This window comes from Strongylocentrotus purpuratus, unplaced genomic scaffold (genome assembly GCF_000002235.5).
Source record: "Strongylocentrotus purpuratus isolate Spur 01 unplaced genomic scaffold, Spur_5.0 spur5_contig_869, whole genome shotgun sequence".
Classification (NCBI taxonomy): Eukaryota; Metazoa; Echinodermata; class Echinoidea; order Camarodonta; family Strongylocentrotidae; genus Strongylocentrotus; species Strongylocentrotus purpuratus.
Genome location: NW_022145578.1, coordinates 270,910 through 284,952, shown reverse-complemented (window position 1 = coordinate 284,952; position 14,043 = coordinate 270,910). Strand labels below are relative to the sequence as shown.

The 14,043-nt window shown below is 39.2% G+C and overlaps 1 protein-coding gene across 1 annotated transcript; it reads right to left on the bottom strand.

The window, feature by feature from the left end:
* Positions 1-326: 326 nt before the first annotated feature.
* LOC755051 (hexuronate transporter) lies at positions 327-12,560 on the bottom strand. Its single transcript, XM_030976058.1, has 9 exons — positions 12,409-12,560; positions 11,131-11,332; positions 9,884-10,030; positions 9,026-9,116; positions 8,539-8,720; positions 7,275-7,329; positions 6,291-6,485; positions 5,262-5,558; positions 327-1,441 (listed from the first exon to the last, which is right to left on the bottom strand). The coding sequence occupies exons 2-9, from the start codon at positions 11,301-11,303 to the stop codon at positions 1,211-1,213; spliced, it is 1,371 nt and encodes a 456-aa protein (XP_030831918.1). The 5' UTR covers positions 11,304-11,332; positions 12,409-12,560; the 3' UTR covers positions 327-1,210.
* Positions 12,561-14,043: the final 1,483 nt, after the last annotated feature.

The following is a 14,043-nucleotide window of genomic DNA, read 5'->3' as shown; positions in this document are numbered from 1 at the left end:
GCTGTATTAAGCGCTATATAAAAGCGGAATATTATTATTTTCATTATGATTGTACTATTGGTGATTAAAATTAGTAATACTAACATGGTATATGTTTACATATAAAGAAAATTATTTTATTCATACAAACAAAATGATACAATTTTATCGTAGTTATGAGTTGAAAAACATAGTCATGGCATACACAACATACGGAAATGATGATAAGAAATATTATAAATATAAAATAAGCACACTATGTTATTATGTACAGATATTTTTTCTAGACCATTGTTTTGAAGTTGGGTTCTATAGTTTAAAGTTTCCCCCCCCCCCCCCCACCCCCCCCCCCCAGCCCGGAAAAAAAATCTTTGGATGGAAGGGTAGTATTGTGGTCAACAAGGCACCTGAAAAAAAAAACATAAGAATTTCTTTTAAACTGTCTTTGTTTTGTTTTTACATATCGGACATTTTTGGACATGAACCTCCCCACGCCCCCTTCCAGGAACTCCCTTTGGATCTCTCACTGGGAATCAAATTCATATGAAAACTAGTTATGAGAAATAACAAATGTAAATGTATTAACATAGTGCAGTAGATATACTCTATTGTGTTTTATACAAGTACATGTATCATTTTATGGCGCCACAGCATTAAAGGCATTTCTTTCTAGCGTGTACCTGGAGGGAGAGCTCAGTTGCACACGTAGTTTAATGTCTTGCCAAATGACATCAATGATGTGGCAGGGATTTGAACCGCAACTTGTTACCCACATTCCGGGGACTCATCCACTAGTCCACCTCTACACCTTCACTGTTTAAGTTAATTTGATTAAATTTAATCAAGATTTATTCAACATGAGTGGCATTCACTAACTAAAAGTGTGCATCATTTTTAAAGTAAAATATAATATTTATAAATCATAACAATAAGAAATGTTAATAGAATGTAAAAATGACCAAAATAAATTACAATAATATTAAATAATATATTTTTTTTGAATACCTCAGAACCTGTTCATATCAAAACTGAACAATTTTCTTTTTCGTCGTATGAAATTTTCAGAGGAGTTCTTTCGTTTACCTCCTCTTCTTTGTCCTCATTTCGATTAGTCTCGTGTTTCGGTTTTGTATGATCTGGAACCAGCGAAACCCGATGGGTATGAATAGTAAGACGACGCCGACTCCTACGAGTGTTGCAACTAGCACTGTCATCGCTGTTCGCAGGCTCGTTATGGATGATACCGGGGTAACGGCCAGGTTAACAGTACCGCTATGGAGTTAGTGAAGAAGTAGGTGATGGCAAAGACTCCTGTCTTGCAATCATGTGGAGTTAGATCGGAGAGGATGGCTTGAAGGACAATCGCGAACCAACTGTAGCAGCAGTAGTTTATACAAAGTATAATCACTAAAGCTGTGAGAGGTGTTTGGTAAATCAACGTCGCGGTAACGAACCCGACAATCTGGAGATCACAAAAAGCAAACAGATGTACTGATTAATGCTTTGACAATCACTTGGTGTTTTTCTTTCTTTTAATCATGCCGGCAATATGCCTACTTGAAGCCTAGTTGGTAAATGAATTAGAACACCGTACAAAATGGAAAACAGTTTGGAAAGACGCGCTTTCATTTAAAATAAAGCTTATTTTGTTTCCATGTTCTATGGCAACAGTATACTGATGAAGACCCGATAGAACTAGGTTCCGGTGAAATTGATCACAAAGATCCTAAGTTGAACTTATCTCTAAGGTGGACTTAAACATTATGGAAAGCCGTTAGCATCTTTGAAAATATTTTGTAAAAGTTATTTTAAAAGGCATAAAATGTTAATTCAAATCATTCATATTTTCTATTATCAAGGAGATTTCATGTTCTTGATGGGGAATTTAAATGAAAAGTCTAAAATACTTGAATTTTTAAAGATAAACTTGAGTTCTGGTAAGAAAAAAGAAAATGAATTCTCACAGAATCTAACGAAACTTACACTGAATGTTCAAGATTACAAATAAATGTCATGTGCCTAACAATTTGGAAGAAAATGTATACTGGCTGAGTAATGAGCATAGAAAGATAAGGAAATCAAGGTAGTACTAGCCCCCGACACCATTTGTGTTGTCCCATATACATCTTCTTTGTACAGTGATTGTTACTTTACCAAGACCGGGCCAAAATTATGATGATTTTGATGACTTCAGAACCTTGCAGTACACACCAATACTTACATGCTATATGATCAACTTTTTCTGATCCATTCCAAACCTTTTCTTTCACAATGCAATCGCATTACCAGAACTCACCTTATTTTAAGGCTACAAATGACTCTCCATAATATTAAAGTCCAACTTAGAGTTAAGTTCAACTTAGGATCTTTGTGAAACACCCCCAGCCTGGGGTGTCGCTAGACCTTTTCAGTGGGGGGGGGGGGGGAGTGTAGAGGCCAACGATTACCGACAAAACTAGCCATCAATTACCGACAAAATTAAATGTCCAATATCTACAAATTTAACCATATAAACCCGGGGCCGAAGGCTAAATTATTTTTCCTATGGACTATCTATAGTACATGCGTATGCGCTAATGGTCATTTTCCTCGACGACATAAATATATGAATTATTTCGTCAACTAAGTCAGCATCATAGCTATATGTTAATATCTTAAAGAGCGCGCGAAACGCGTTCATTAGGGGGTGGGGCGATAGGCCTCCCGCGCGAAGCGCGAAAGCTTAAACGTTACCTTAAATTATTAGGAAAAGAAGACGATTTATTGTACCGTTCTCGACTGTTAATCCTTGTCTGAATGAATCCCCCCCCCCTCTTGCGCGAAGCGCGAAAGCTTTGACGTTTCATTAAATTATTATAACAAGAAGACGATTTGCTGTACCGTTCTCAACTGTTAATCCTTGTCTGAATTCAGTTTCTCCCCCTCCCGCACAGCGCGGGAGCTTGACGTATCATTAAATTATGAGAAAAGCAGACAATTCAGTGTACTGTTCTCGACTCTTAATCCTTATCTGAATTCAGTTTTTCCCCCTCCCGCTCGAAGCACGGAAGCTATGACGTTTCATTAAATTATGAGAAAAGGGTAGACGATTCAGTGTACTGTTCTCGACTCTTAATCCTTATCTGAATTCAGTTCCCCCTCCCGCGCGAAGCGCGGAGGTTTTGGCGTTTCATTAAATATTAGAGAAAGTAGACGATTCGTTGAACCGTGCTCGACTCTTAATCCTTGTCTGAATGAAGCTTCCCATCCCGCGCTAAGCGCGGAAGTTTTGACATTTCTTAAATTATTAGAGAAATAAGACGATTCGTTGTACCGTTCTCCACTCGTCTAAATGAAGTTTCTCTTTCGCGTGGAAGCTTTGACGTTTCCTTAAATTATTAGAGAAAGAAGACGATTCGTTGTACCGTTTCGACTCTTAATAAGCCATATTGTCTGCATTCAGTTTCCCCCTCTCGCGCGAAGCGCGGAAGCTTTGACGTTTCCTTAAATTATTAGAGAAAGAAGACAATTCGTTGTACCGTTCTCGACTCGTCTAAATTAAGTTTTCCCCTTCCGCGCGAAGCGCGCAATCTTTGGCGTTTCATCACAATATAGAGAAAGGAAAACGATTCGTCGTACCGTTGTTGACTCTTAAAGGGATCGTTTAACAATGTTAAATCTGAGATACACGGTCCTACATGTTACCAGTGTCTGTGATGTGGTGTAATATTGAAGCCCTAAAAAAATCTCGCTTCAAAATGATCAAAAAGTGCCTCAAAAAAGCAAAAATCTTTGAGTGACCGGTTTTACCATACTCGTTTTCCCCAATAGACTGTAGTGTTATGAAAACCGTTCGGCGAAAGGTTTTCAAAATTTGTAATTCCAATCATAAATATCTTGATAATCAGACAGGCGATCGGCTTGTAAAAGTCATGGAATTCCTGACTGACCTAAAGGTTTATAATTATTGCAGCATGAGCTAAATCAAAGATTATTTCTAAAGGATCTCAGACAAAGTTACCGGATCCCTTTAAACCTTGTTTGAATTTAGTATCCCCGAAAATTTTAAACCTCTGATTTCTTTAGCTGATATTATAGGAAAGTGAATCTTCGAGAAAATACAAGTATTGTAGTTGTAGTCACTCTCGAAGTCGTCACAGCGGATAAAAAGTCACAGTTCGTAAGGAAAAAAACTTGTCGGCCGACCGACAATATCTCACCGACTTCAAACTTCTGCATTGATATTAGTACACGAGGATCGAGCAAGAATACCGACACAGCTGACCCGACACAGCAACATATTTGACCGTGTCTTTCTTGCTCCCTCGACGAGACGACTCCACCCAACAACCCCCTTCTCTCTTTTACTCCCACTCCTCTTCTCTCAGGCTCTTACCTCCCCTCTCTCTCCTCTCTTCATCCCCCGTTTCTTTTGTTTCTCTTTTACTCTTTTTTTTTTTTTTTCCTTTTCTTTCTTTTCTTTTTTTCCCTTTCTTTCCTCTCCTCCCTCTTTTTCTTTTCTCTCTCTCTCCTTCTTCTCTTTTCTTTCTTTCTTTTCCTTTCTTTCCTTTCTTTTCCTTTCTTTCTTTCCTTTTCCTTTCTTTTTCCTTTCTTTCCCTTTCCCTCTCTTTTTTCCCTCCCCCTTTTCTCTTTTTCCCGACGGCAGCGCAATTTTACCGACAAAATCCTGAGAGATGGGGGGTGTCGCACCCACCCCCCCCCCACACATCCCCCTTTGGCGACGCCCCTGCCCCCAGGTGTCTTGAGAAGGTCAATCCCAAGCGTTGCGGTATTCGATTTCCAGAGAATTCTCCATTTTTGAATATTATAGACATTTTGCTTTTAAAAATCTACAACTTGACGATAATTATGGTATATTAACTGATAGGAGGTTTTCTCACAACATAATGGGTTTGTTATCAACCATTCATCAAAATAATTCAATAATGAATTTTATATAAGTACGTTACGGAACGATGTAGACAGTCATTGTTTTGCACGTTCGTAATATTTATTGTACATCAAAAGGCAGGAACTCATCTCGTTTATCAGAATACCCACACGTATTCTTTGGGGTTAATTCTCCTTTAATCAACTTATTACAGTATTTATTGAACTGTATTTTTTCTTCTTCCAAAATTCTATGGAAATGTCATTCAGTAACGTTTGGAACTGACCAGACATATATTGAACATGTGGTAATTTTCCCTCTTTAGAGGCAGGGGGAAGAAGGGAGAGGGAGGGACCGGGAGGGACGGGGGGGGGGGAGGGGTGTACAGATAGTTTATGCCGTTATAATTTACCTGCAGAACAATGCAGAGTCCAATTCTCGCACGTATTCCAGAAATCTTCCGCAGACGATCACCCATCCACCCGCCAAAGATGGAACCAATGAAGCCTGCGACTATTGTAATCAAACCTATCACACTGACATCAAACTCTGGAAAGTACTCCGCCAGATAGATAGTGATGTTGTAGGATCCGACGAAGGTCGCTGAAACACTCGCTGTGAAGCTCAGGATAACGCACATTACACATGGCCATGCTATCTGTCTCAAACTGGAGCGCTGCTGTTTCCATGACGATACCACGCTGTTTATCTGAAGATGGGAACAAAAAATACGATGTCCATGATTCGCGACAACGTGACATTACTAATATCAGTCTTATCAGTTAAGCACGTTTAATTACAAAATGAGCAAAATCACTTGCTTTAGAGAAAAAGATAAGTAAGAAGAAGCCCTCAGATCAGAAGCTCCTGAGTGATTTTTTTTCTTCCTCCGTCATGTAACAAGAATATAAAGTAAAAAGAAAATAACAACAAATAACAAAACTTATCAACACATATATACAGTTACATAAGCAAGACAAACCATGTGGCACTAAATTGAAAAACAACAAGAGAATGTACAGCGAAAAACAGACGGCTTGGTATCCCATTTCGGTGCAGCCAGGCGCGTACGCAGGGGGGGGGGGGGGGGGGGGGGGGGGGGGGGTTAAAACCCCTCGTTTTTTTCTTTTTGCTCAAGGGGGGGGGTAGTGTGTTGATTAAAAATGTATGCTCCTTAATCACCCCCCCCCCCCCCCCCCCGCCAACGGAGCGGATTGTCGGTCGGCGCGATTTTCAAATTTCGAGGGTCAAAAAGATTTTTTTAAATTATTGCTCACTACTGATTTGAAGGTAGCCAGAATTTTTACGATCGCCATGCACAAACTGCCGTTTTGGGGCGATCGACGCGTCGTAAACAGGGTCAGATAACAATAGCTTTGGGTGTATAATGGAAATGATTTTAAGCCATTGACGAATTTATTCACCCCTTTAATCAACAAACCTTGTCATGGGGGCGTGGTCCTTTTGGATTTGCCATGAAACATGATGCTAAGGCGAGGAACAGACCCGCGGCTCCACAAATTATATAACACCATCTCCAAACGAGGCTGTTCGTCACGTTGACAAAAAGAAAGGAGGCGCCAAATCCCAACGCGTTTCCGTAGTGTGAAATACCAAAGACGATGGTGTGTACTTCCTGTCGGTAAAGGGTGCCAGAAACAAGAATTCAACTTTCAAATCGTCATTATTTTTTAGCGGAGGTGGAACAAAAAAAAACAACAACGGCAGCGACGAACACAACAGTAACAACAGAAATAGGTCAATGTCCCGTGGGACTGGGACTGCATGACTTACGGTGGAGGCAAATTATGACATATTGCACAGTATGGGAACATGTATACTGTTGACACTTGACAGTAATAATATGGATCCCTTAAAAATTTCCCTTACTGTATTTTGGAGTAAAATACACCCCCAAGTAGTGGATTCCACTCCAGACGAAGTGATCCCTTATTAAACATGATGACCCCCATCAGTGGACTTCTACTGTACATTAATTGGAGAGAAGGCCTAAACTGTCCATAGCTTCCTAGCCAAGTAAACACATCTGCACCAGACATGGATTGGTGTACTGTGATGTATGGTGGTCCTGAAGGGACTGAAGGCACGTAGCCACGAGGGGGCATGGGGGGGGGGGGGCACGTGCCCCCCAAACAATTCCAAGATCGGTGGAACTTTTTTAGACCCCTTTTTACCTCGACCGATTACGTGTATGTGCCCCCCCCCCCCCCCCCGTCCCCCCATCAAACATCAAACTCTGGCTACGTGCCTGGAAGGGACATCGCGAATAGACGAAATCGCGAATTATTCACGACGAAATTGGCGACGAAATTCACGATATCGTCAATTTCGTCGTGAATAATTGGAGATAAAATTCACGACGTCGCCAATTTCCATAGTGATGCCAGATGACAGACTCACTTACCGTTGGAAAGATATGGGCGAGGTAAGCAATTTTCAGCGAATTGATAGGGCCGGTGCTGTAAAGAAAATGTACTCTCAAGTCAAAATTGAAAGAAGAAAAAGTGATTGGACTTCCCCTTTATTTTCCCGTCGTCCCTCTGAGTCTTTATTCAAATTTGAATGATACATGTACATCTTGTGATCAAGATGATTGTATTTTATTGTATTGTTTTTATTTTCCGTCAATTAAAAAAAAAAAAAATATTATATATACAATTACAATCATAAAGACAAACTAATAAAAGGAAGACGGAGGGATGGCCCTACTTAGCGATGTTTCCATAAAAACGATGTTTTACAGAGGGGTCCCTATAGACATAAAATACATGTAAATATATTAAAATATAGTACAGGAATAAAGAAAACTTACAACAACAGAAAATGTACAATAGTGGCAAGAGCAAAATGGAGTTAAACAAGAAAAATGAGAGAAATATCAACAATATATACAAGAGAAAAAGCTAAAAAAGTAAATTAAACAAAAAAAAGCGCTTATAATAATAGGATTACAGCTACAAGAAATCTGGAATACTACTGTATTGTTTAAATACTTTCTGAATGTGTTAACAGTTTGAAGTAATTTATAATTGATAATGATGCCTTTGGGCTTATTGACTCATTTCACTTAAACAACCAATAGATATTTTCTTCTCTTTCGTAACATTATTTGCGGCAAAACGGGATATTAATCGTACATTTGGGGGTCGAGATGGTGATGGTGTTGTTGGTGATAGTGGCTGCGACGGTGGAGGCGGTGATGATGATGATGATGATGATGATGATGATCATTGTGGAGGCGGTAAGGGTGGTGATGGTAGGGTGGTGGTGGTGGTCAGGTATGGTGGTGGTGGTGGTGGTGATGGCGGTGGTGGTAAGGATAGTAGTGGGTAATTAATGATGGTGGTGGTGACAGGGATATAGTTGTGAACGTAGTCACGGTTATGGTGGTTGTGGTGGTCGTGGTTATGGTGATGATGGGGGTAGTGGTGGTGGGAATGACTACATGATGGTGACAGTGGTGTATGCGTGTGTGTGTGTGTGTGTGTGTGTGTGTGGGGGGGGGGGGGTTGGTAGAGTTGCTGTTGTTGCTGTCATGTTTTTGTTTTTAATTGTTATATATGACTACGGTGAGCGCTATTTTTTATATTGTGTGACCCCTTGCAATATAATTACTTTTGTTTAGTTAAATAGGAAATTTAATAAATGATGTAAGGCTAATTTCTTACAATATGCCAAATAGGAACCGGAGCAAGGCGACGGCCCAGTAGTCGTTAACAAAGGCTGTAAGCAGGGTACAGAGTGTCCACAACACAGTAAACATTGCAATGGATAACGGTGCCCTCATGGAAAGTCCTTGAACCAAGCCTATAAGTGGCACAGTTGTAATTCCGTGTATGATGAGGTAAATAGGCCATTTTCGTAATGTAACCAAATCTAATGCATAAGTGTTTGTGAAGTGCCTCAATACAAATTATTTCATTCACCTGATAGGAATAATAGTATTTCAATAGTCAGAATGCAACTGCATATATTAAGTGTTGCTAGGTAGGTCAAGCCATAACGCTTGTCCAACCTGACAACAACTAATGTATGCAGTTTGCATTCTGTCTATTGAAATACTATTATTCTTATCAGGTGAATGAAATAATTTGTATTGAGGCACTTCACAAAGACGTATGTATTAAATTTGGTTACATTACGAAAATGGCCTATTGGTCCAGCTAATACGTCATAGAGTGTACCTCGTCCCGTGTACCGTACCCCACATACATCTGGTAAGAAAAACGTGCTGTTTTCAGAACACCTTTTCAGATAAAAAAATAAATAAAAAATAAGATAACATAAGAAGATGAGAATGATTGAAAATGAGTGATTTGTTATTACTCCATAATAAGGCGGTGTCACACAGAAAAATCCCTTGAAAAATCCCTTGAAAAATCCTTTCAAGGGAGAATTTTCTTGCTTTGTTAGACGATTTTTTAAGGGATAATTGATGACAGACAGCAATTAACAGGATAACTAAAATCCGGATTTTTGGCCTCTGTGTGACACCACCTAATGTTTGTTTCCATCGTACACGTTGGCCAAGCCTTAATTTTAAACATTTACCCCGAAACAATTAGGAAAATGTCAGGTATCGCAATTAAAGGGCAATCTAACTTTTGTAACATTTCGTGTTGTACGAAAAGAAAGAAATTCGACAAAACATAATAAGGAGTTATGAATGTTTGAAAGTTGCAATCTCTGAATCTATGTATGAATCACAAGTGAGGAATTTACTTTGACGTATTTGGTAGAACTTTTTAATTTACTGTGCATTAAAATCTCTTCTATTTTCATATGTATATGCTTTCATAAAATTTGTCAAGTCCTTCATATTTTTGCTTTGTAAAGCAAAATATTGATCTACAATGTCACCATGTTTCATATGAAATAAATAGTTACAACACACCTATTCATTGTTATGTTAACTCTGTCATGAGTTGTCTTTTCCCCCATTAAATCAATGGAAGAAGAATTCTTTATTACAATGACAGACGAATAAATAAGTTCCTTTAAATTCGATCCTACCTTCCTGCCTCAGCGCACAATTCCTCCCCGGTCATGTTGAGATCACCAATATAGTCACGTGCTGCTGTTCCGTTGATCACCTGACATTCTGTTTCTCCGAACTTTAATTCTTCAGCCATTCCAAATATTGTTACAACAAGAAGGTACCTGATTATATAAGGGTTCTTGAATTAACATTCCAAATTAAAAAAAATATATATAAAAACGGTGCTTATAAAGCGCTTACCACCGAAGTCTCTAAGCGCTATAATAACAAACAAAATACAATGATAAACAATTACATACAAATTATCAAACAGAACAAAAAAGTGAAAATAAATCTACAAATTACAATACATATGAAATATACATTAATGTGAACAGAGTAAGTTAATCATCAAAAGCAAATTTGAATAAATGTGTCTTAATGCCCATCTGTACTAGTTCGGCTAGGAGTGATTAGACCAACCAGGAAGGTCACTGACAGGTGGCTATCTCATCAACTCAGCTCTCAATTAACATAAGAAAAGAGGATCTAGGGGGGCCAATTGTCACCGATTAGGCATTGTTTTCTATATAGAGGGAGCAAGTAGCTACAAGTAGTACAGTGGGCCTTTAAGACAAGTTTTTAGTTGGTTAACAGTTTGACAGTTTTTTAACATTTAAAGGTACTTTCTTCCAAAGTTCAAACACCCTATATACAGCATCGTTCAATGACAATGATATCGGTCAATAAAACTGATTGGTATATCCGTGATAGTTTAATTTTAATATCGTTTTATTTAACACGATGAACAGATTTCACCTAGTAACTGTTCATCAAGATGTCTGTGTATAACATTTTTCTTCTTCCATTTAGCATGATACATAATATTCAGGATTATGTCAATGATAGGTCTTTGTAAATCTGAGCTACTTTGTACGAAGCTCTTTTTATTCTTTCCTTTCGAGTGGTGTTGATATCTGAATAGCAACATGCCAGTAGCTATAATTGTTTGGGTATAATTTATACAAGCTCACAAATTGCTAATTGTGTGTCATGAGAAAAAGAGAGAGAGAGAGAGAGAGAGAGAGAGAAAGAGAGAAATTCCTCTTGCCAATGAATTGTGTGGTACCGCAGTCACACAAGCCACTCCGAACCCACTCCGAACCCACTCCGAACCCACTCCGAACCAACCAATTCATAGTCATTCGTGGTAATGTGATTGTTTGTTCGGTCCGTTGTTGGTCTCGTCAATATGAATGGGGTATAAGGAAATCAAACTTACTCCTGGATAACTTGCATCACGGTAATAAGTGTGAAGATAGTCAACCCAAAGACCCTCCATCCTATACCCACCAGCGTCTCATCGTCGCGATCGGCGGCCTTCGTTCTCCTGATCGTCAACACTTCGCAATTTTCACCGACATCGTCGCCCTCATCGATCATGATATCATCCATGGCGTGATTGTATGGAAATCGCCGACCAGCTGGTAATGAGAGGATAAAATGATGTTTGAAATAATATTGCCTCATAGAGATACATGTAACGCCTATCTGGCTCTCAACACGTTCACATTTGTGTTCAGCAATGCAAACTGAGGCTCCGAGCAATAAGTATACGACAAAAGCCTTACTAGAAACAATAATCATTACGGTTCAACAGGAAAAGGCAGGGGCGGCTTTATTATATAAGGTATCAATAATAGTCATCTTATAAAAAAATGTCTGTCGCTCTATTTCACAACTAGTAGTAATTATATCCTGCATCAGAATTTGTTGGCTTTTGATTGGTTGAGAGCTCGTCACATGACCAGAAATATTTGAACTATTTTTAGAAAGTACTATAATATATGAAAGTACTATTTGGGAGTTGAAAAAAATGTTGTTGTTTTTTTTCTTCTCATATTTACATTTTTTTGTTCTAAAAATTTTTTCTTCCCAAAAATGTTGTTTTTTTTAATTTTTTTTTTTTATAAAATAATTTTTTGATGCAGGATATAAAACGAATATACCATGCCTTCTATTCGAGGTACTGCATGTTAAAACTATGGGCCTCGGTGACTCCAAAAGTACCATTTGCTTCGGGGCTGCCCCTCTCAGCAAATATTACTATTAGAGTCACCTCTTGCGTATAGTTTTAACCAGAACCTCTCAAGACAGTGTATATTTGTATACTATACACTTATAGCAGTAGTTATCCTAGATTCAGCCGATTGGTCATGTTGATTGTATACATGACATCAATATTCTTACCACCACCCCCCCCCCCCCCCCCCCTCTCTCTCTCTCTCTCACTCTCTGCAGTTTCCAACCATCATAGTTTGTACCAGCCGGCTCTTCCAAACTTACTGTACAACAAGAGAGTTGTCGCGAAACACAAACTAATCCAACAGCTTTTCAATGCATTGAACTCATACAAAATAATCGTTGTCAAACTACATGGAATGACCAAACTTTTACTGTGACCATACACATATCATTGTCAGTGAAATATACAGCATATTCTACATTTACAAGTTTGCAGACTTACATAATTTCTTACGACGATAAAAACCTCACTAACCTTAATTTCAGCATTTGTCATATCGATCTTGTTCTTTAATATCAATCAGAACACCAGAGAGTATCACTGGAAGTACATTTATATTGAACATTTATTGGAAGGTACATGTATAAAACGTGGGAAAATGACCACTCAGGCTCTCGCTTCATCGATACAGGACAATGGTAATTTCTCTCCATCGCTCTGTGGCCTTTGCTTTTGTTCTGTCCCTTTAAGTCTGAAGTTTTGTCTGTTTATCTCTCTGCTTCGATCGCTCTGCTTTGTCCTCTCTCCCTCTTTATCACCCTCTCCGTTTATGCTATGGTCACATTACCCAAAAGTAGCCTGCTCGGCGGCCGAGCGGCGAGTTTTTAACCAATTCTGCCCGGCGGCTGCCCGGCCACCGAGCGGCGGCCGCCCAGGTACCGCTCGGTTTTAGGGCATTGCTCGGTCGCCGCTGAAGTTTTAGCGCGGAGTTAAAATTTGGGCGGCGCCTGCTCACTTTTCACTCGCCGCCCAAAATACGCTCGGTGCCTGGGCGCGGTCGCCGCCCGGCACCGACCTAATCGCTGGGCGATGCCTAAAGTCCAGCAGCGACCGAGCAGGCTACTGATCGGTCGGTCGCTGCTCTGACTTGTGACCATAGCTTAAGTAGGAACTTAATTATGATGAATTTCGCAAGTTAATCCATTTCCAAGTATATTATATAATCACAGTGTAATGCACATTAATTAAATAAAGATGGAGCCAAAGTTGGAAGTCTCCTCCTGATTACATAACAACACCCCTCCCCCTCTCCCACCCCTCTCCCTCCCCTCCCCCTCTCCCACCCCTTTCCCCCCCCCCCCCTCTCCGCCCCAAAAAGTAATATTTTGTTAGTGCTTCTCGCTTAAGATTACATGAATTGCACACAGTAATAGGACTACTCACAATTAATGTTTGTTTCCTCGATCCATCTATTTTTGTTGTTAAATTTTGAAACAAGAATGCATCTAAGGGTTATTGTAGACCGAAACATTAATCTACTATTTCGTTCGGGGATATATTCCGCGCTGTTTATATCATAATAATAATACTATTGGTTTCTTATATAGCGCACCTATCGACCTTGCAAGGTCCTAAAGGCGCTCCAACATTACCCGGCTATGCTAGGCTGCCGATTTCGACGCTCACAGCATTTTGGTGGTTTATAGTTTCAAGGCACACTCTCTTTTCAGTCATACAATAATGCGTAATAATGTAACTGTGATACATTGTAGACTGCACTGTATAGCTCGTCATGACACAGCCAGAGACGGTCAGAGTTAGGCTACCTCACTAACCTCAGACATTATTACTGTCCTCATTCGTATAATTTTGCGTTAACTGTAATACAATTTATGTAAAAAGTTAACATTAAACTCATTCCTACTTGTATTTGTCACAGTTACTATTTGTTTCTCTAGTCTTTTCTTCCATACATATTCATTTCACATCATTTGCATATTCATTTCATCCATTCATCTCCACTACATACCAACTCTTAAAGCAGGTGGTATGTTCTCTTCTCATTTACATATTTCCACTTCTTATTTATCATTGGTTGTCTTCTCTTTTTCCTTATGAATATTCAGTTTTATTCTTAAATCCTATTTTGCTATTGGTTGATAATATAGT